Source organism: Lasiodiplodia theobromae (genome assembly GCF_012971845.1).
Source record: "Lasiodiplodia theobromae strain AM2As chromosome Unknown scaffold_11, whole genome shotgun sequence".
Taxonomy (NCBI): Eukaryota; Fungi; Ascomycota; class Dothideomycetes; order Botryosphaeriales; family Botryosphaeriaceae; genus Lasiodiplodia; species Lasiodiplodia theobromae.
In genome coordinates this window covers 737,812-759,871 of record NW_023336311.1, presented here as the reverse complement: position 1 = coordinate 759,871, position 22,060 = coordinate 737,812, and the positions used below count along the sequence as shown (strand labels likewise).

At 55.5% G+C, this 22,060-nt stretch overlaps 5 protein-coding genes across 5 annotated transcripts; all 5 read right to left on the bottom strand.

The window, feature by feature from the left end:
* Positions 1 to 474: 474 nt before the first annotated feature.
* Positions 475 to 1,761, bottom strand: LTHEOB_4357 (Lytic polysaccharide monooxygenase; the record flags this gene model as incomplete). Its single annotated transcript, XM_035513382.1, has 1 exon — positions 475 to 1,761. One exon carries the CDS (start codon positions 1,759 to 1,761, stop codon positions 475 to 477), a length of 1,287 nt encoding a protein of 428 aa, XP_035375061.1.
* Positions 1,762 to 3,774: 2,013 nt separating this feature from the next.
* Positions 3,775 to 12,648, bottom strand: LTHEOB_4356 (uncharacterized protein; the record flags this gene model as incomplete). Its single annotated transcript, XM_035513381.1, has 1 exon — positions 3,775 to 12,648. The coding sequence occupies one exon, from the start codon at positions 12,646 to 12,648 to the stop codon at positions 3,775 to 3,777; it is 8,874 nt and encodes a 2,957-aa protein (XP_035375060.1).
* A 1,796-nt stretch (positions 12,649 to 14,444) lies between these two features.
* On the bottom strand, positions 14,445 to 15,543 carry LTHEOB_4355 (WW domain containing protein; the record flags this gene model as incomplete). Its single annotated transcript, XM_035513380.1, has 3 exons — positions 14,445 to 14,650; positions 14,745 to 15,356; positions 15,468 to 15,543. 3 exons carry the CDS (start codon positions 15,541 to 15,543, stop codon positions 14,445 to 14,447), a joined length of 894 nt encoding a protein of 297 aa, XP_035375059.1.
* A 1,507-nt stretch (positions 15,544 to 17,050) lies between these two features.
* On the bottom strand, positions 17,051 to 18,400 carry LTHEOB_4354 (Pq loop repeat protein; the record flags this gene model as incomplete). The annotated part of the gene is made up of 1 exon (XM_035513379.1): positions 17,051 to 18,400. One exon carries the CDS (start codon positions 18,398 to 18,400, stop codon positions 17,051 to 17,053), a length of 1,350 nt encoding a protein of 449 aa, XP_035375058.1.
* Positions 18,401 to 20,522: 2,122 nt separating this feature from the next.
* LTHEOB_4353 (Concanavalin a-like lectins glucanase) lies at positions 20,523 to 21,587 on the bottom strand (the record flags this gene model as incomplete). The annotated part of the gene is made up of 3 exons (XM_035513378.1): positions 20,523 to 20,589; positions 20,697 to 21,126; positions 21,296 to 21,587. 3 exons carry the CDS (start codon positions 21,585 to 21,587, stop codon positions 20,523 to 20,525), a joined length of 789 nt encoding a protein of 262 aa, XP_035375057.1.
* Between the last annotated feature and the right edge of the window lie 473 nt (positions 21,588 to 22,060).

The window sequence follows — 22,060 nt, the reverse complement described above, 5'->3', positions numbered from 1 at the left end:
CAAGTCCTGACCGCTTATGCTCTCAACTTTATATCGCTTGTGCTGAAACATTTCATGAACCACCACATACTTTTATTTTGCAAATATGACTTTTATGTACTTCCACATTACTTAACATGAAAGGCAGAATGCCAAAGCCACTTTGTGTGCTAGGTAAGATCCACATACCTGCTGTTTTCTTCCGCTTCACATGCTTCGACGGCGTATCCTCACAACGAACATAAATTAAAATGTAAAATTTGACGATGCAACGAGAATTGATTTTGTTGTATCTGTGGTCTGTCTACCGAGAAAAGGAGAGAAAGAGGTAAGGCGCCTAGCTCATACAAATCATTTTCATATCAAACCAAACAATTCTCGAAGAATTTTCTAAGAACGGCAGCGAAGCATAAAGGCGTAACAAAGTCTGACTCCCAAGACCAGCAAGGAAGGGTATATATAGACATAGAGACTTGTGAACAAAACAAAAAGAAATCAGGCGTGAAATTGACGTCCCACAGGCGACAAACGCTCATGAGCATGGCCATGAGCCCTCTTCAGTTTCACCTCCGCCACGGCTCGCGCGTTGTTTGCCGCCTTGATCGTGCCATTCTCGCAGACCGTCCCATCCGCGACCGACTGCCATACAACCTTTCCCCAATTGCAAATACCAAAGTGTGTTGTGCCGTTACAGACAAGCTGGCCGTTGTTCGAGCCCGTGCACTGGCTGTTGTCGGAACCGTTGGTCGGGGTGGCGCTAGCTGGCGTGCTGGCTTGGTTTGCTGCAGCGACTGCGTTGCCAGATGACTGAGGGGGCGCCACGGTCGTCGTAGCGAAGGTAGTCGACGGAGCTTCTGCTGCTGCTGCTTCAGAGACCTCCGCGGCGGTCTCTATGAACCCACCTCCAGCGGCAATGGCGACCACAGCAGGAGTGCTGGTAACAAGCGGTTGTGGGGTGGAAGATTCAGCTGAAGCGGAACCCACCGTAGCTGCTCCTCCGGATGCCGTCTTCCCACATTGCCCAGTTGCAGTAACAGTAGCGTACAGCGTATTCTTTTCTCCTCTCTCGAGTACTTCTCCAGGATCTGGCACAACCATGACTGACTTCCCGTTATCGCCCTCTGGTTTCATGCAAGGCCCGGATGCTGGATACTCCTTTGCTTGCAATTTTGCTGCCTTGATCCCTTCTCTGTCGTAATTTGCGACAAGCATGTCCGGCAACTGGTCGAAAGCGCTCGTGTCCTGCGTGCCCCCAGAAACATTAATAGGGGCACAGTTCATGTACATCTCGGGATCGCTGCTCATAACAGGAAACCAGGTCCAGACGAGGGTCTGTTGTCCATTGAGAGCAATTTTCGGGATTTGATAGGTGAAGCTGTTAACGGCACGGGTGGTTCCATCCTCATTGCTAAGCCCTGGGCAGCCTCCTTCGATGGTTTTGATGACTTTGAAAGTGGATTGGCTAGTCGGAGGGACGTCAAGAGTTATGCTGAGCTGGCAGGTGCCTCCACCGTGAACAGCTGGTTCATCATAGCCGTCCTCGTCGATCTGCGGGTAAAAAACCAGTTGCTGATCCTCACCAACCACCATCTCTGGCACTTCCCCAGAAAAGTTAAAATTGTTGTGGCAAGGGAAACTTAGGTCGTCCGAAATTGGTGCTTTCAGGTCGTGACCCAATGCCGATAAGCCATACGGCACTGGCTTTGCAATATGGATATGCGCGTCTGCTAGTGGCGATGTGGCAAGGCCAAATAGCATCCACATAGACATGTGTGGAACCATCTTGGAAGAGGAAGGATATTGAGTCGACTTTCTTGAAGTTGGAATGGGAATCGCGAGGCGTAGACAGGCCAACTGAAAAAGAAGGCAAAAAGACCAGCTCGGCCAGCAGAAGGAACGAAGTATCTGTCAAAGATTGGATGGATCTCAGATCCGGAAAGCAAAGAGCAAAAAAGGAAGGAAGAGCAGGAACTGTTGCAGAAGCGTTTGAGAGTGATGAAGGTAACGGGAACGCTTAACGAAATTGCCTCCCTTAAGTACCATTCCACCGGAGCACGCTGGGAAAAGAGTGACAGCACGGAGCTGGGCTAGATTTGGCAGTTGACCGCCGCGAAGCTTGGAACCGCTGAGGCGCGGATGATCGTCCGTGATGGTTGCTGTGCCTCAGCGCGTTGCCCAACTCTGTTTTTGTCACTACAACCATCCCATCCAACACGCATTAAGCGCCCGGGAAAAAAAATACTTCTTCGCCACACTGCGCCGCACAGTCCAAAACCACTGTCAAGCTCGCTTGCAAGACTTTGTAAAGCACGCCGGGGTCGTAGGTGCCAGACTTAACATAGTGCTCTTCTCCGGGATGAATTTTTGTTGGCTGTAGCTCTGAATTTTAAGCATAGTCAACGCCAGAAGCCGGCAATTCGGTTCCTGCATTAGGGATGTTCCGGGACAGTGGCTCGCGATGGAAGCGGCGCAGTGATGGAAGGTGTGAAGAAATCGCCATAGCGTGCGGCACAGCGGCTCCACCCGAGTGCGGCGCTTCCACGCCCTCGTGCGTGCCGCACCCCGGCCCATCTCGCGCCTAAATCAATCACACCGCCCATCAGCGCTTAGGTTGCAGAAGCTTGACCATCTTTAGATCGTGCATCATCCATCACATGTCACGAGATCTGAAGACATCATTTCATGTCGCTTAAAAAATGAAGCACGGCATCGAGCAGCAGCAGCACCCAGCCCAATCACCACACCTCAACCCCACGGAGGACGTATGGAATATCTTGAAGCAGCGTGCTCCACAGCGCGTGTAGAGGATCCTAGAAGAGCTCAATCAGGTACTTATTAAGAAATGGGACAAGATTACGCAAGAAGAGATCTAAGAACGTATTGGTGACATGCATTGAAGGTGTCAGATCTCCGCAAACTACTCAGATGGCTCACTGATCAAACGCACGTAGTGGCAGATAGTTGAATGGATTCTTATTGTTGCTTATAGAAGGCTGCAACTAATGGTGGTGGCTGGCGCGTCGAGGCTGGGTGCGATATACCATTCTGGTACACCAACGCCACACCAACAGCAGTGGCAGCATTAGAACCGCTCACACACGTCGTTCAACGGCACACCATCGTAACTTTGAATCATACATCCCATACCCTGTCTATCTGGAAAAATCTCCCCAAGCTCAAAAATAGTACCACCACACCCTCAGTCAACCATCATCCTTGTTTCCTTTCGTCCCTCCCCACCCCATCCCACATTGAAACAACAGGACGACCTCCCCATCCCAACATCAGAATCCAAACAACACAAGATTCCCGCAACTTTTACACAGCCGCACGCCACCCCTTCCCCAGGAAAAATCCAAAAAAAGCAAAGTGCAGAGGGAGTATATAGCACGTTTTTGTTTGCCCATGATATATCATCCATCAACCTCGCAGTATATATATAAACTCCCCCGCCCCGCCGGCCGGTATAAAACCCCCCCTTGTCTATTGTGCTTGAACGACGAGAAACCCCACATGTCTTCTCTCTCTGACGTGACCCACGCTCACATACATGCACCACACCCCCTTTTATGCAGTGGAGGTAAAAGAAGAAGAGGAAAAACGCCGCTGAAAATGCTGGATACAAAAACGCAACGCAACGCAACGCAAATCAGGCCAACAAAAACCAAAAAGCAATGCAAAAAAAAGAACTCTACAAGAACAGCAAAAGCGACAGCTTGCTAGAGAAGAAAACAAAAAGGGCGGGGCAGAAGATTAAACAATAAAAAGAACCCCTATCATCTCATCCCATCTCCACTACCTCCCCCCATCACCCCCCTTCTGCTGCCCCAACGCCCTCGCAAACTTCTTGCCAAGCAACAACCGACTCTTCATCCGATTCACCTCCTCCGTCTCATCCAGCTCCTTCTCGCGCGAGCGCGAGCTCATGGCCGTGATGGCGCGATGCAGCGTGTTGGGGCCATGCCTGATGCTCGCCGTGTCCCTGTCATCCACCTGCGACAGCTCGTCGGCGAAGCTGCCCGGGTCCTCGATCATCGACCGCGCGCTGCTGGCCACGAGGTTGCTGCCCGAGCCGCCGGGGGTACCGTTCGTCCACGTCGCCCCCGTTACGCTGCGTGCGCTCGAGCTGTACGAGTCGGCGTGGCTGAGCTGGCTCTCGCGGCCCGACGTGAAGCTGCGCCGCGGCTCGTCGGCCGCCGACGACGTGTCACCCGGGCTGCGGTCGCGCAGGCTGTCCTTGTCGCTCGTCGTCGCCGACGCGTCGCCGCTGCCACCGCCGCCGTTCGTGTTGAGCAGGATCGACGGGTTCGTGATCTGCTTGAAGCGGCCCTTATCCTTGGGGCGGTGGTGCGAGAACTTGTTGTTGAGGATGGCGCCTGTGTGCGACACCAGCGCGCGGATGACGTCCTTCTTGAGCGCCATGGCCAGGTCGAGGTTCGACCACGTCTTGTTGCGGTACTCCATGGTCGGCATGCGGAAGACGAGGTCGTGGATGTCCTCGAAGTTGCGGTTGCCCTTGCCCTTGTAGCTGAGGCACAGCACCATGCTGGGGATCTTGATGTACGCGAACGTCATGTAGTTGGATGCGCGCTTCATCATCTGGCTGATGTCGTCCGCCTGTGACTTCTCTTTCCTGTTCGAGCTCGGAGCGCGCGTCATCGCGAAGCGGTTCTTCGACTTCTCCTCGTTCGTGCCGCTCAGTTTAGTTGCAGAAGACCGGCGGCTCGAAGGGCGTCCATTGTTGATGGTGAGAGTATCCGAAGTATCCTTGGGACCAGCCGAAGTATGCAGGTTTCTAAACAGGCTCGTACCGGCACGGCTGGATGCATCGAACATCTTGAAAGATGCAAAGTCCAGACCTCCACCGCCCTCTTTGCCCTTGCGAGAAGACAAACCAGACGACGATTTCGGACGGACTTCATCAGGAAGCGCAAGCGTCGGCTGCAGGCGCAGCTCCAATGCGCCAGGGCCCGATCCATCAATGGAGGCGCGGTGCGACTGTGGGCCGGTAGGAACCTCAGGGGAAGCTTGGCCAATCGGAGACTCTCCTTCACCTTCACCATTCTGTCCCTCTTCCGCAGGGAGCATTTGCTTGACCATGAAGGGCGAGAAGTCACCCTCATCGAACGCATTGGATTCCACTCCAGGGAAAATGTACTCGAAAAGCTTCTTGCCGATCTCGTGTTCGAGCTGGACCTTGAGAGGGAAGACGTTAACCTCGAAGTGATCCATGACCGGGATACCGGCAATAGCCTCAAGCATGTACCAGTGGATGCGAAGCATCTTGGTATCCCTGCCATCACCAGCTGTCGCCTTCTCATCCAAGTACGGCGCGATCATCTCAGGGTAAACGGCTTCTGGCAGCAAGTTCAGACCATGAATGCGCTCAACCTCCAGAGAATTGAGGTTTGAACCATCGCTGTTGTCAGTGCGGTCGAACGATGCATTTCCGAGCTGAACCTCGGCAAGAGATTCCTTGCCTTCACGGACCAGATGCCAGACAATTTCCGAGGCGGTAATGAGGTAGCGAAGGAGTCCTGTGGGTTGCGTGGCCTCGGTAGTACGGTCTTCGCTCTTCCGCTGAGCAGTCGTGATGGCCTTCATCATGAAGAACAGCTCCTCTTCGTTTTCAGACAGCAGTCTCTCCAGCTCGATGCGGTTCTTCCATCCCTCACGGTCGAGGTACTGTTCGTGGATTTGGAAGCGAGTCTTGATTTCCTCGAGCTGGTTGATCCGTTCCTGAAGGGAGATGACGAGCTCTGGTGCACCGTCGAGATCGCTGAAGTCAGACGCGAGCATGATCTTCTCGAGCTTCTCGTTCCGTTGTCTCTCAAGAGGTTCACTGTACAGGAGCAGATCAAGGACGATGATGTACACGGCGTAGTACTGCATGGAGTCGCAGACAGCGCGCACGTGGGGGAACTCAACCCAGAGATGGTCAACGCGACTTTCCGTGCCATCGATGCAGTTCACATCGCCAGGATCCTCGCCACTGACATCTTCGTTGTACTTGAGACGCAGCGTGTTGTACTTGTCGTATCTCAAGCTGGCCGAAGTTCTCTGCACGACCCTTGAGAAGCCGTAGGGATTCGTGTCGAACTCGAACATGACCTCGAAAGGCACCCATGGTGGCCAAGAAGTTCCCGCAGCAGTTCCATACGTGTTGCCGGAGTACATGTGCAGATATTCGGTCGAGAAAGTCTTCGTACTGGTGACAAAGATCTGCAGGCTGTCCATGGCAGCAGAGAAACGACGCTGAACGAGACCGCTGACGTCGTCTTCGACATTGTCCTTGTCCATGACCTCGATGACCTTGAGCTGCATACCCTTTGCAGTGACCAGGACAGCCGACTTCGGGTTCTTCTCGCTCTGCAGTTGGATCTGGGGTGCGATGAGACGGACGTGGTATGCATTTTGTGCAGTGAACTCCTGTGCGATATCTTCATTGGCATTGTCCGCATTCGGCTTCGATGAGTCCTCGTTGGCCGGCTCAGGATCGTTTGCGTTGACGAACTTCTTGCCATCTTCAAGCAGCTGCTGTATGCGGTCTTTGACATCCATGTCATCATCAGCTTGAGGCGATAACGGCGTCGACGTGGTTCGTGGTCTCATTTCAGGCGTTTGTGGCGTTTCTTCCGCTTTGTTCTGCTCCTCGGCGATGTCAAGAATGAATTTGACTGCTCTTCTCGACATGTAGTAGACGAAACCGCGGCGTTGGCTGACTTGATGGACATAGCGAAGAATGATGTTCCTGAGAGCGTTATTCCACTTCACCTGAGCGTTGTGGATCACGAAACGGTTGTTGAAGTCGCTGATGTAATCCGCAAGAGGCGTCGCGTCAACTCCCTTCGTGTCCTTGTCGGTAGCATCGTACATCTCTGGAGCCTCAAGGTATTGGTCGTCGCCCTCAGATCGCGGGACAGCCGATCGATCATCCCGTTCCAGGCGATTGATCAAACTAGTGTGCATGGACTGAAGAATGTCGCGCTTCCTCTTGAGATTTTCGTGGTGGTGCTGGTAAACGCCCAACCTCTCTTCAAGCTCCCAATCGTCCTCACTGGTAGACCGAAGGATCCTGAGTTGCTGCTCACCGATATCGCGTTGGCTTTGCTCAATCTGCTCAAGGACTATCTTGAGACGATCTGAAATCAGGTTGCACTGGACACGACGAGGATCGTTTTCCTTCGACATGACGCAGTAGTGCGTCGGCTCGTTTCCGAAGGGACTGGATCTGTGCGGGTCGCCAGAGATGTTGTCCTGGTGATCCGTTTGGCGGAAGTAGGTGAAGCGAGGCATGCAAGCAAGAGGAAGAATCTTGGTCTCAGGGTTACTTTCGGATGGAAGGATCCAATCCAGCTCGACGAAGTCATCCATGTCGACCCATGAGAGGTCATTGTCAGGAATGGTGAACTTCGAAAGATCAACTTGAGGATCGTCTTGATTCTGGTAGGAAGCCAGAGTCTCTTCCGTAGCCTCTTCAATGTCACTTTGCTCAGCGCCGTTGATGGTCGCTGCGACAGCTCGAATATCTGCCGAGATGAAATCCAGTTGAACCTGGTTGATGCGAATTCCCGTGGTTGTAGCCGGCTTGTTTGCATTTTGCGCTGACGTTCTGAACTCCTCCCGTCGCATATGGATATCGACCATAAAGCTGTCGAGTCGGGCCTTCAATCCGGTTGCAGATACCACATTCTTGCCATAGTCGTCAGGATCCTTGTGCTTGTAAATGTGGCTCAGGTAAAGCGGCGATAAAAGGATGCTGAACTTGATAGTAGCAAGATGACGGCCGAATTTCTTGCCAGACTTCTCCACACCCGGCCAGAGAGGTCCTTGTCGGACTGGCAGAGACATGGCGCCGGAGAACAACGACCACCAGCTGTAGAAATGGCTGAAGAATCTGGGCGTGAGGTGGACACTGTTGTAGTTCGAAGAAGCCTTGGTATTTGCGACCGACCAGTCCCTGTCGTGCGGAGCAGCAATGGCCACGGACATGTGGATGTGATGACTGCGGAAGTCTCTAAACGCATCGTATTCCTTGCCCTCGAACGGCTTGGCGTAATCCGGATGTTTGAGAATGACGTCGTAATGGGGTCCGAAATCGAACGAACGTTTGCCATTGTCCTCACGCTCGAACACAAGACCGATCATCACCCTGACGTTTCCAGAAAGCTTCATTGCCGTCTTCCGGAACGAAGCCCCTTGCTTGAAGCTGGAACCGCTGATGATGCTTTCCGAGTCGGACTCTTCTTGCTCCACCATACGTGCATAGTGGCTCAAGTCTGGAACAGCGAAAATGGCGACTCCGCTGTCCACGGTGAGGAATTTCTTCGGATCATCCTCTTGGCAGATATTCAGCTGAACATCGTTTCGCAGACAGAGAGTGAAGCCAGCGCCGTCTCCAGTGACCTTGTAAGGATCACGGGATCCCTTGAGAATGACATGCACGTCTCCATCGCCCTTCCATGCAATATTGATCTTCGAGTGGAAGGACAGTCTGATCTTGTCCCAGAAACCAACCTTGTCGGAAGGATCCATCGCTGCCTTGGAGAAACCTTCGATGACTTGCATCATATCCTGAATGGCAGGCTGGTATGAAGTGCCCCACGTGATTCTTGTCGGGTAATTCGTGTTGACCTCCACCTTCATATCCGAGTATGTCTTGACCGGGGCGATGGTACGGCGGACGCTGACGGAAAAGCCACCGCTCTTCTCTCCCGACTCCGAAATCTCCGGAGGTACAACCTCGACATCGAGCAACCGGCTGGATTCTCTATCCCTGTATTCTTCGGCAATGACAAAGTCGGTCTTGAGAGACAGACTAGGGATACGGGCAGATTGTCCAGAACGGATTGCAGGCACGTGGACGAACGGAAGAGGGTAATCTCTCAGAGTCAAACGAGCCTCGCCCGCGTTGATCTGGACATTCATGGGAATGAGCAATGAGTATTGCATGTCGAAAGGCATGCCCTTCCCAATCCGGTTCAGATAAGCGGGCAATTCTGAAATGGGGAAGCTCGGTTTATCGACAATGAAGTTCAGGTCGCTGAGCAGGAAGGCCAACAGCGCAGGTCGCTGAGGAATCGCCAGAATGGTCTCGGTTTGCTCGGGCTCCTCGGGCATATCGTCGATACCCCAGAACATGGAGCGGATGTCTTTGACAGCTGTGTTTTGGAACTTCAGGCCTTGGTCGATCCTTCTCTTCCAGCTCTGCGCGTGAAGCCTGTTCAACTTTTCGCGGGCTTGCTCGATGTGGATTCTCGCAGTGTCGTCCAGTTCTGCCGTACCGTCCACGTCGTAACGCATACCGCGCCCACGCTCTGGGGGAGATGTAATGCGTGACTCACGGTCAGCACTTTGGCTCTTTCGTCCCACATCAGGGTCTCGTCTTTGCGCACTGCGCCCACGAGGGTGTGCAGATCTCGCCCGATTGCTGGTGTTACCACGGCGTACATCGCTTTCTGCAAGCTTTCTGGCTTTGATTTCGAACGCTTCCTCTCTCGCAAGTCTCTGCCTCTGCTCGAGCATACCGAGTCGGAAGATGGTTCCAAGCTTCCATTCAAATCCACCTTCCTCGATCTCAAACAGGAGGGCCTGGCTGCGAATAGAGATTCTCGGCACTTTCTTCGGACCCTCCGGCGGCTTTTCCAGGACGTACTCGTTGGACTGGGTCTTGAAGCGATGGTGAAGCTGCTCAACGGTCTTGATGGTGTTCGTGATGTTGTCAAAGATATGGTGGACGACCAGTTGGTGTGGCACGGCGATGCGAACAGCCTCTGTTGCAACATCAATGGACTTCTCTTCAGTAACGGTGGCGCCGATCTTGCGCCTTGAGGATCTGAGGTCGACGCGAAGCCCCTTGATGCTGACCATACGAGCCCAGACCCTCTTGAGACCGGGAGCCTCGGTGTACAAGCGGAGCATCTTGGCACGAGCGAATGGTGACGCCCATCTGTGACGTCCTGCATCAAAGCCTTGGATCTGGAGCATCAACGGAGGGTCACCAGGCATGGTGGCTTTGGCTTGGATGAACGCGACACGGAAGTCCAGCGTAACAATTTCCGGCTTTGAGGGTGCAGCCGGCGTTGTTGACACAGTATCGGCGGCTTCGGAGGCATCCGGCACCGTCAAATGTCTCTGATGTGTCCGTGGTGCTGCAGGAGTAGGACCAGCAAAGTCTCGATCGGCGTACTGCTTCACAAAGGCTCTTTGCAACACCATCAAGGCAACGCCAATCGCAAAGTGTCTGTATAAAGAGTAGTGAACGAAAAGACTCTGAGCGAAAGCGTTGACATGGAAAACTGGTCCTTGGATATCGGTCGAAGTAGTGAATGCCACCTCGAAGCGTGGCAGTCTGAGGAAGGACTCCTCTTCTCTGGAATCAGAAGATTCGATGACGAACCCTTCCAACCCTGCAATGTGGATTGCCAAGCGCCTGCCGTCGGTCTCGGTGAGGTTTCTTTTACGCGGCGCTGGCGATGACGGAGGCGAGTATGGGGACGACGCTCTCAACTGAGATTCGGTGGGCACCGTTCTGCTGGTCATCCTACGCCGCGAAATCCGCGATCCAGCATCCTCCGTCTTGTCAGCCTTGTACTCTGCCGACCACGAATCCAAATGCAGTGCACAGCCGCGGGAATGCTCCGAAACATCATGATCGATACCGGCAACTTCCACGTTGAAATCGGCTCCCTGCACCTGGAAATGGGTGAGCCACTTCGGCAATTTCCGTAAGAAATTCGGCTTGTTCTTCGACGAAGATCTACCCGCTTTGGACGCCTCGTATGTACGCAATTGAGCGACGATCTGGCGCACACCTTCGCTAATCTCCGGACGGACCATGAAGATGTTGAACGTTTCGAAATTCAGGCCAACCACAACCGACACCTCAGGTGAGGCATCTAGTTGAACCTTGAACTCCGTCGCGTCCGTAACGAGAAGATTATGCTTCTCACCGGAAGCTGTCTGATAGTAGAGCTCGTGAGAAGCCAGACGGAAGAAAGATGACAGGGAATAGTGCAGCTCTCCTCCGGCTGAATGCGAGGATTCCAAATCCAGAGATACAGACGACATGTTGGAGATCAACAGATCGAATTCACCGCTGTCTTTCTTGTCGGGCTGCAGCGGAGGCAGAGTAACTCTGATGACAGGCTCATGAATAGAGAACTTGATGTTTGCTTTGGGCAATAAGCGAGAGGCAATATGCCGAGTGTCGTGTGGGTCCCGCTTTGGAGCCTTCTTACGGCCTGAAGTCTGCAGTAGTGCGAGTATTAAAGGCAGATGCCTCGGGTCAAGATCCAGGGACGGAGAAGTGACAACAAAGTTGGCAAACAGAATGTTGGTGTTGCGTTCAGTGACGTCTCTTTCGCGGTCGATCTGGATGGTTTTCGAGGGAAGCGTGGTCTTGAGTGTCATGGTCGCCATGGGGATGTACAGAAGCCTTTCCGGATGGTCCTGCCCGTGGTCAATTCCCACAGATATCGCAATGGCTGCGATGAGCGCCTGGTGGGCAATGTCGTGAGGCGCGAAATACATGAGGTGTGCCGGGCTCCGCGGATCCAGACGAAGAAGGTCAAATCCAAACTCCTTCATGGACATGTTCAGGAAGACCGGGCTTTCCTTGGTGCTTCCGTCCCGAATCCGCTTTGTCACGCCGAAGAAGCTGACAGCAAACTGGATCTCCTGGATTCCACGCAGGAGCGAACTGGCAAACTCCTTAGAATCCGAGACAGTCTGCACGATTTCCTCATCGCGGCTCCCTGGACGTTCCAACTCTTCCATCACATCATTTAATGAATAGCGAGCGCCCTTCCCTGCAGCCTCATTGCTAACGTCTGTTTTCTTTTTCTCCTTGACCCTCTCTAAGCATGTGTGGATATCATCAAATGGCACATTAAAGCGTCCCAACTTGAGGGCAATAGTAGCGTCACGTAGTCCGTCCAATTCTTTGTACAACAATCCGTGGACATTAAGCGTGAGGTGGTCCAAAATCTCGGTAGACTCCTGGCCTTCCGGGCTGAAGAGGATATTCCGAACAGTAAAGATCCATTCCGCAGGGCTTTGCTGCTCGGACTTGGCGCGCCTGTGCTGGAACAGCCGGCTGCGGTCGACCATCTTCCTCCTGGTGTCGACGGCAGCGGTGAACTGAGCAACCTGGATGGTGCCGACATCCTGGATGACCAGCGACGTCGAGGTCGCGACCACGTCAAACAAACGGATGTAGTCGAGCTTCCTGTGCAACTTTTTTATCTGCTCCTTTGTCTCCGTCAGCTTCTGCCAGGTCCTGCTCCTCTTGTGTCCCTTCTTGAATTCCCCCTTTGCCTTGTCTCCCTCCTTTGTGTGTGACAACGATCCATTCGCGTGAGGTTTCGACGCTGAGGCTTTGGGCGGGGTTGGTCCCAACTTGTTGAGGTCGACCGAGACCTTGAGCTCTTCGAGAACGAGGCTGACATAGGTGGGCTGGGCGAAGGTTGGGCGATGTAGCGATATCCTCAGGCCGCGGAGGTCAAGGCGGATGCCGTCTTTGGGGGTGAAAGATATGCGGCGCAGACCGTACCACCCCAGGCGCTGAATGGAGATGCCCGTGACGATGCGGAGGAGGGCGAAGACGACGAAGGTGGAGAGGTAGAGCAGGACGAGCAGACCGGACAGGAACGAGAGTGTGGTAGCCATGGTGTCGCCCGGTCAGCCGCCATGCGCTGGCGTTTGGTGGTTTGTCCTGGTTGAGGATAGGTGGCTTGCGCGGGCTCAATGAGAGGGGGTGAAAGGGGCCGGGCGATGCGACCAAATTGCGGGCTATCGTGGCCCCATTGCCTGGCGGTGTAGGGCGCGGGGTGCGAGGTCAGATTTGCGAACTGGGGGAACTGGACGGCGCGCGCGGCCTGCGGCAGTCCCGGCTCGCGGTTTTGGAGGATTCGACTGGAGGGTGACCAGGGATGACGTCGCTTCTGCTGCGAGCTGATGCAAGCACGGCTGCAGAGTTCTGAAAGAGACGGGAGAGGGGGAGAGGCGGCAGCGACGGAACTTTGCGTCCTTTCTTCAGAGCCCCTCGTTGTTTTTGGGGTTGCAGGGAGGCGGAGGCGCAACCAGGGCCTCCGTGCGCTGGTGTAGGCGGCGATCAGCTTCACCTCCGCGGCCAAGCTTCGCCGTCAAAGCGCGGGCTGTTCCTTCTTTGCCCCTCGGCCAGCGTCGCCGCAGCATCCCCCGGCGTATCCGCGTCTGTCGCAAGATGTGCGCCTGGCGCGCCGTCGAGTCCGCTTCTCGAATAATCCAGATCTCTAGCACCTGCAGATCGCCCTCCCGCGACGGCCAGAGGCCGATTGCGTCCGGAGATCCTAATAGCTCCCCGCCGATAGGCCGTCCTAGCTGCGCCTGCACCACCTCAAGAACAGCTCACCCGACGCGACGCGTCGCGCAACAGCGCACTGCGAAAAGACGCCCCGCAGCCAGCAGCCTGTTTCCCTGATCAACAGCGTCATTTCGCATGCTGTTTGGATTCTTCATGCGCCATATAGTGGAATCCCCCGAACCTCGTCCGCACCCACCAGGTCTCGGGCGGATTTAGGGAATAAATCTGCATGCCGTGCTGCAAACATCCGTTCGGGGGTAGCGTCGCAATCTGTTTGGGGCTAGCGACTGGCTGCATCTGGCCCACACGGAGACCATAAGCGAGAACACCAGGACAACTCGCCGCTGTCTCTCCACTGCCAGGGTTGCTCCCCTGAACTGCCTGCTAGCCTAACATTCTCGGAGTCTTGCTAGCACAATTTGCGAAAGGTCTCGCAAGGGATGCTTCAGCATCCTGCCGCTTGGCGAGGGATTGGAGGATTAGTGGGTCTGGAGGCATTTTAGGGAGGGCTGGCTCGCAAAAGATCGCAGCCTCGAAAATGAGCACAGAAATCGCCGAACCATTCGTCCAAACGCAAATGAAGGGAAAGGGTCCGGCTAGAGAGAGAACAATTGCATTGTTCTTTTTGCCGGCGTCGATAGGGTCCACGTTATGTGGCTTGACCAGCGGCACGCGACAACTACGGCCCCTTGGTTCCCTGTTTTCGCCCTGTGTTCTCGAACCTTTCCTCGTTCGGTAAAGGACCATTCTTAGATCAAGTCCCTATACCCCAGACTTATTCCGCTCTACATTCACTTACAATCAACAACTACAGTTGGAAGGCGATTCGCTCATCACACCTCCTTGATCAGGGCTCTCGTAAAATGTTACATTCTCAGGGCACCCGTCAAGTATCAAGCATCGAAAGAACCACTCACTGTTCCTCGAACTAGCAACAGGTCACAACGCACCAGCGAGCACATACCCTCAGGCCTCACAGTCGAAATACCGCTAAGAAAATCGATTTGCTTGATGGATCGTGTCCAAAGCTCTGTCTGATATAGTACAGTATCAAAGTTCCCCTACCTCCCACCATCGAAATGGGCCGACGCAATGGCCGACACCATCAAGGATAGGAGGCTTAGTCGTAAGCCTCCTCGTAGGCCTCCTCATACGCCTCGCGGGCCTCCTCCAACTCCTCCTTGTCGCTACTCGAGACGGAGCTACCGGAGCGGGTCTCGTCGGGCAGGTCATCCGTCGGCGGGGGGACGGGGTCGTAGTAATTCGAGTCCGGCGGAGGAGCAGAGCGGTGGTTCTCGTCATCCGAGTCCTCACCCAACTCGTGGGCTAGTCGCACACGACATTGTCAGCATTCATGATCTCTCAAAGAAAAGAGCATAGGAATATTAAAAAAAAGAAAAAGGAATTCGGGCACACTCACCAACAACGGCGCCCAGCACCGCACCACCGACCACACCCGCACCCGCCGCCGCGACCATAGCACCGGTGCTGTGGCCCTCCTTCTTCTTCTCCTTCTTCTCCACGTCGCCGTAGTACTCCTTCTGGTACTCGCCGTGGCTGCCCTGCTGCCCGTAGCCCTGGTCGTAGCCGACCGGCGGCGCCGCGTTGCCGTACTCGTTGTAGAAGCCGCCGCCGGGGCCGCGCGACTGCTCGGCCCCGAAACCGGGCGCCTCCCACTGCGTGCGGCCCGTGGCGGGCTCGGCGTAGTACGCGCGGTTGCGCGACGAGTCCCAGTGGCTGTACCAGCCGGCCGGCAGCGGCGGGGGGTCGAAGCTGGGCGGCGGGGGAGCGGGGGGTGCGCCGTAGCCCTGCGGCGGCGGGGACTGGTAGTGCTGCTGCTGCGGAGGCTGGCCGTACGGCGGCTGGCCGTAACCCTGCTGGGGAGGAGGGGACTGGTAGTGCTGCGGCGGGGGTTGGCCGTAGGGCTGGCCGTACTGAGGCTGACCGTAGCCCTGCTGGGGCGGCGGCGACTGGTAGTGCTGCGGTGGGGGCTGGCCGTAGCCGCCCTGGTCGTAGTAGCCGCGGGAGGCCTCTGTGGTGCAGAAGGTCAGCTTCAGAGCTGAAAGTGTTGAGGGAGGAATTGAACGCGTGGCAGAGCCGTACGTCGGGTGAGGTCAGTTGAAGTGGGACGCCATTTACTCACCTCCTTCGCTGTGCTTGTCCTTATCGCTCATTCCGAGGCCCTCGAACTCTTTGGTTATTTTTTTGAAGAACGACATGCCGGGCAGGTCTCAACAGGTGGTGGAATGCGGGGTGGTATGTGAAGTGGGATGAGCAGGAGAGAGAGTGAGAGCAGAGATGTGGGCTTGAGGGAATTCCCTTTTATAGCGGGATAATGCTCGACAGTGACGACGGCGGGAAATCGTAGGGCAAGACGACCTCCACGTAACGCACGCACACACCGCAATGGAAGCTTCCAAACAACGCACCACCAGCATCCCGCGGCCGCCGCATGCGGAGCTTCAGCCACAAGAGCCCCTCCTTACGCATCCAGCAAGCGAGCAGCACCGCCCCTGCACGCGCCAGCCCGATGCCCATCCGCAGATTGATTGGACCCTGTGCAGTTGCTCACCATCATGGTCCCGCGGGCATCCGTGGCAGAGGAACGGCGGGGAATTGAGCCCTCCCCACGTTGGACAGTTGATAAATTCGCGCAAAACGGAGATGGGAGCGCTCGGAATAAACGGCATCTCAAGCTGTTCGGACTGGCCTAGCGAAGCTTGGACGCAGACTGAGGCTCTTTTCTCATAGGCTCGGGCCGGCCCCGTCGCCAACTCGCCAAGCCCTTGTGATTGCGCCAATGTGGCACGCGTGGGGATGTTTGCCCGAAATTGATGGCCTGATGGCCTGCGCGTCCACGGCGGCTGTATCGCGTTTGCTGATGTGGCTGGTGATTCTATACACCCAACTGCATTAATTTAAGGCGGCGAATGACCGTCTCAAAGATAGGTGGGGAGAAAAGTTCGGGACGCCTTCAGCCCGTCTTCCGTATTGATGCGGCGTCTCCGGTTTTCGATGGCTTGCGGACTGCCCGTCGAAGCACTTGTGCGACGCGCTACACCTCTCAAACTTCCGCAGTCCGTCCGGTGAGCCGCCAGACTTTCTCCATTGAGCCACCGTTGAAGGAGTGAGAGGGTCAGGAGCTAAGAATAGAGCGGGGAAGAGCTCCCCGCGCCGGGGAAATGATGACTGGTTCATCTGCTGACGCAACCTCTGCGGCCTTTTTGTACACCTGTCAAGTTTTCAGGGGAGCCAGGAGACGTCGAAAGCACCAGAAGCATTGTGGAGATGATGAAGAGTGATAATGAAGAGTAATGATATTCAAAGCGTAGGAGAGATCGCCCTCTATCAAAGGGTCGGGGCTTGCAGTCTGTCTAACGTACCCTTAGCGATCTCCATAAAACATGAACTCAACAAAAGCCAGAACCCAGTCTAGGTCGGCGGGAGTGCTCCTGAACTCCTAGTAAACCAGATGTCGTAAAAATGCCAATCATGCCGTGCTCCCCAATTCGTCCTCGTCGTAAGTAGATGTGATGGTCTGGGTCACTGCCCATAGATGCAACCCAAACGCCAATGATGCCGATGCTGTCTAGAAATGTAGAGAACAGCAAGAATAATGTCGAGAAAACGATTCGTGAGTGAATGCCGCGCACATGTCGTTCTGGTTCGTCGAGGTGTGGCGCAGGCAAGAGGAGCCGGGATGATGCAATGGACGCGGGCCATTAGCTAAACCCCGCCATACCGCTCCTCCGCACCGGCGCCCAGTAATCGTTGTTCCTCCGCGCTTGGTGAGGACAGTCCGCTGTTACCTGCACCTCCGTCGACTGAGGGGATCCATCCCCTAAGCCAGCCTGAGACCCTCCGCCATCTCCATCGCTTCCCACCCTCCTCAGGCACGAGGATAGTGGAGTCGGCGAGCGATCCCTCGCCGTAGTACCAGAACTGCACGCCGACGGCGCCGTCCATCATCAGCACACCCGCCGCTCCCAGCCAGAACGGGATGGCCCGACCGACCCATTCGGACTGCACGCTGCCCCCGGATCCGACCCAGCCACGAGCTCCGTGAGGCGGGTATGTGCCCCACGCGCACGGATTCGAAAGGATGGAGGATGAGTAGAACAAGTTGCCCATGAATGCCGCCAGGAAGAGAGTCGGGGACAAGCCAGAAGTGGACTTGCGTTTGTAGTTCTTGTACAGCTGCGGCATGCGGGAGCCCAGGTACATGACCGTGCTAAGCCAGGACAGCAGCCGGCCGGCCACCTGCGTGGCAGTCTCCGTCGACTCCTTTTGGTGCGCGATGATAGGGTACGCCGGGCTCGGTCCATTCAGAGGAGAGGCTTGCGCAACAACGGCAAGGAGCATGGAGACATAGAGGACAGTGCGCGGAGACGGGTACGGGGAGCCGGAGCGGCCGATACGACGGATGCTGCGGTTCGAGGGCGTAGGCTCCATATCGTCCTCATCCATATCCTCACGTTCCTTGGAAGAGGGCGATGACGAATACTGCGGGCTCCGGAAGACATCCTTGGGATCCGAGTGCGGCACGCGCTTCGCGTCAGTGCTGTCGTTATCGGAGATGGACACGCCGTCAATGAACTCAGTCATATCGGCCGCGCTATCGCCATGATAGTTGTCGCGCGAGCCTCTCCTCCACACGCGCACCAACGGGCGGCCGTGGCGCAAGCGCTCGTACCAAATCCATTGTGCGACCAGACAGCAGTCCACGAAGCAGTAGTAGCAGGCGATTATCACCTGCCACAGAGCCTGGTCGGTAAACAGCGAACCCAGCAGGTTCGACAGGTCACCCAACAGCCATTCGGCGAGAAAGAATATGCTGAGCCCCGAGGTGCTCTTGAGGGTGTAGTTCTTGTATATCTGGGGCAGCTGGGCAAAGAGCCACGATACGATGCTGAGGGTTCCGAGGAGCGAGGATATGAAGGCAAGCTTGGTGGGCACGCAGGTGTGGAAGGTGGAGGAGAAGCGAAAGAGGAAGTCGGACTCGGGTTCGCAGTAGGCGGGGAGCGAGGGCTCAAAGACGGAGCGCAGGGCCGACCAAGGTGGAGAAGAGTCTGCCATGCTGGACAAGAGGAAGAGTACGGATGTGTGGGATGGAGGGGCAGCGTTGCGACAGGATGACTATATCAGGAACGCGGCGCGCTGAGACACACTGGCGTATGACGCTTCGGCGGGATGCGCGCGCGCGAAGGCACCGCCGTATTTTGGTCATGCGAGGAGGCACTACCCACTTGATAGACGTCGCGGCTGATAAGCAGTCCTGCCACCCAGTGGCTTGGCTGCGCGAAGCCGGAGGTGATGCGCGGGGGAGAGTGAGGCTAGGCGGACTCTCTTATCGCCGCGCAGTGACAGGCTCACGCTCGCCGCAGCCCACGCGACCATCAGCCTCCGCCGGAGTATTACTACATCGTCCGTACGCGCCCTTTGCGCTTCGCCAGCGGACCCCAAGCTTCGGACGGCCGGCCGTATTCACGCGCCTGTGACTGCGTGAACCAGCGCGCAGTCGCCGCCGCATGACGGAATCATGGCCGCGGGCCGAATGTGCCAGCCGCACGGCAAGGATGATGCTGAACCGACCCCCCTCCACCCTGCGTCTGCGATGGCTCGAGTATAAAGGTAACTCTGCGTACCTTGGGAGGTAACACACCCTGCCATGGGTGCCGCAGGGTCGAGGCAGCCCCGTCACGCACATTCCGACGCGTCCCGCCGCGGTATCTGCCCGCATGCGGAAGCCCGATCCACGCAATCTCAGCTCTCCCGCCTTTCGCACCTGGCCCAGCCATCCCGAAGCTCAACGGTGCTCGAGATATTGCACCGAGGTCCTATACAAACCCACATGTACCTTCCGGCTTGCTCCTGCTCCATGTGAGCCGAAATCGGTCGCCGCTTGCCGGATCCGGCATAAGCCAGGTGCAGGTGACTCTAGTCGCCAACCGTTCCAAATAAATCGACGACGTCGCAGCCACCAGAAAATTTCAATCTCTTCACGTCTGGTGGCGGCTGGTAGGCCCGGCGCATTTTCGTCACCGCTAAGGTGCGTTACGACCACTGCAGCGCTATCCGAGCAAAAGTTGCCCGCTTGGGTCTTGTTGGGCTGCTTCCTGTGCGAATTGGGAATATGACCCTGCTATTTCCGACTCCACAGTTGCCTTGCAGTCATGGCCCAGTGACCCCCACGTTCGCGACTGACGCGCCACCGGTAATAATGCTCCCTTGCCCACGGCGCATACCTTCGGCTCAGCCCTGGAGAGAAAAAAAAAAATATGGTTGACTAGCGAGGATCCTACCGCGAACATCTGAACTTGTCACGTCGAACCGGACAGTGGTCTTGTTTCACTGCTTTACTCGTGCACCAACGTTGCACCTGCTGGAAGACCGGGGTGTGCAAGGCCCCACACGTCGATCTCCGCGGAGAGTTGTGGGCCCCAACGAGGCTGTAAACGCCTTCGGTTCGCCCAATCGCAGGCGCGACAAAAATACACAAAGTAAGCGGAATGGACAGGTTGCAGGCCAGCATCGATCCGCTAGGTCTGGATTGTATCCTGAGGCGCACCACCTTGCAGGAGGTAACATGAGTACTATTCCCGATATTCGGTCCTTGAAGAACCACGAGGTAGGTTCTATCAGTACTGCAACAGAAAGGGCCCGTTGAAGCTTCCGTCCGGAGTTTGAATGCAAAAATAAATGTGAACAGATGCATACGGACAAGCATTCAGCTCCCCGATTTGTGCTATGATAAGAGAACCGACCTCGTATTCCACACGCAAAAGACTAGCAACGTGTCCGGCAGTCTGAAAGGTACTTAACTTCCAAGGTACGGGACATGTCACGGTTGCATACCAAATTTCAGGTCAAGAATGTCTCCAACCGAGGCGTAGGCCACTGTAAACCACATTTGCGTATACACTTGCGTACAACGGCAACAAAGCCATTGTCTCCGTCCAGTACCATGCACCGAAAGCTCCCATTGGGTCATCTACACACTTATGCTTATTTTCACGAGCGTATCGGAGCAATAGTTAAACCTTCTAATGCACATTGAAAAGAAAATGAAGTAAGTGCAAAGTCTCTTTCATATGCAGTTAGGCTGCATGAGTATTATTCGTTTCTTCAAAGTTATTACAGACATGACATTTTAGAGAGAAAGAAAAAGGCTCATGATCACGCATCCCATCTTCCCATCTCACACACTCTCCTCAACTTCCTCCTGGACCCTGACATAATCTTCTTTATCATCGATATACCGAGGACTAGTGACAACACAACATCGTCAGCAATCTCCACACCCAACAGACCTACAAACAGACACACACACACCACTCGCCAAAAACGAGGGGAAAAGAACTCACACACTCACCGCAACCAATTCCCCAACCCCACCACCGCCCCCGTCCCCACCGCATACGCCCCCAACAACCTCGCCCACCCACCTTCCCCCACCGCGCCCTGCCCCACCGCCAGCGCCACAAGATCGTACACCAAACACCCACCAAAAATCCAATCGCTCAGCGCGCCCGCGATCCCGAAGCCGACGCCCGTCAGCGCGCGGACGGCGCCGCTGGGGTTCAAATCGCCGGGGAAATAGGCCGCCGAGGTGTTGTGCAGCAGGTCGAGCACGCCGATGCCGGCGAAGGTCTTGGCGACGGCGTGGGTGAGGGCGGAGGCGGAGGAGGATGTGCGGAGGGGAGGCAGGCGCGTTGTCAGGTAGGCGAGCTGCGAGACGGTGTTGAGGATGACGAAGAGGTTGGCGGTGCGGAGGTGCGACGAGTTCCAGAAGAACATCCAGGCTGGAGTAGGGTGGGTGTTAGTGTGATCTTTTGGTAGACTGGCTGCAGGCAGAGGAGGGACAGGGTGCAGGGAGGAGGAGGAGGCACGGCTGGCATGGAGAACCAGATCCACGAACCAGTGCGACTCCACCATCATCTCATGGTAGGTATTCGAAAGACTACTACTCACTTCCAATACACACATTCCCGAGCGCGTACACGGGCACGTAATCGACCATCTCCTCAATGTCGCGCTCACTGCCATTCCGCCGCCACAGCTTCCACAGCCAGGCCAGCTGCGCGATCTGCTGTGGGAAGAAGAAGAGGGCGATGAAGTAGGGCTGCGGGCTGAAGAAAGACAGGTTGGCGTCGTGCACGTCTTTCATGTTCGGCGACGACAGCATGCCGTACTGCTGCGCCGCAAAGTCGAAGACGAAGGACGCCGGCGCGATCCAACGCGCTTTGCTGTATGGAGTGCCCATTGTTTTTCTTTGTTTACGCGTCTGTTTGCTTGGTTTTGAGAAGGCGGAAAGATGACTAGAGCAGGCAGGGCTGATGGTGCTCGTGTCAAGATGGACTGAGCAGAAGAATCTGAATGCGGACTGCATGATGACCAGCCATAGCAAGCTCTTTTGTATACAACATCGGTCAGCACTGCTTCTATTGCGCGAGTCTTGACGTAGTCGTTATGGATTGCCTATCCTGGTAGTATGACGCAAATGACTCTAGCGCTCGGGGCAACCGGAACGCCGAGTCACGAGATTCTGTCTGACGCGCACACGCGATTCCGCCGGGAACGCGATCAGGGTCTTACGGGGTACCTAGGCTCAATTCGCACGGGGAAGAAAGAGATACATCAATAAAAAAGTGACATTGTACAACAAACAACCAGCAATCCAATCTATCTATGAACGATAACTGCCAACCCATTAACCCTAGAGGAGAAAAACGTGTG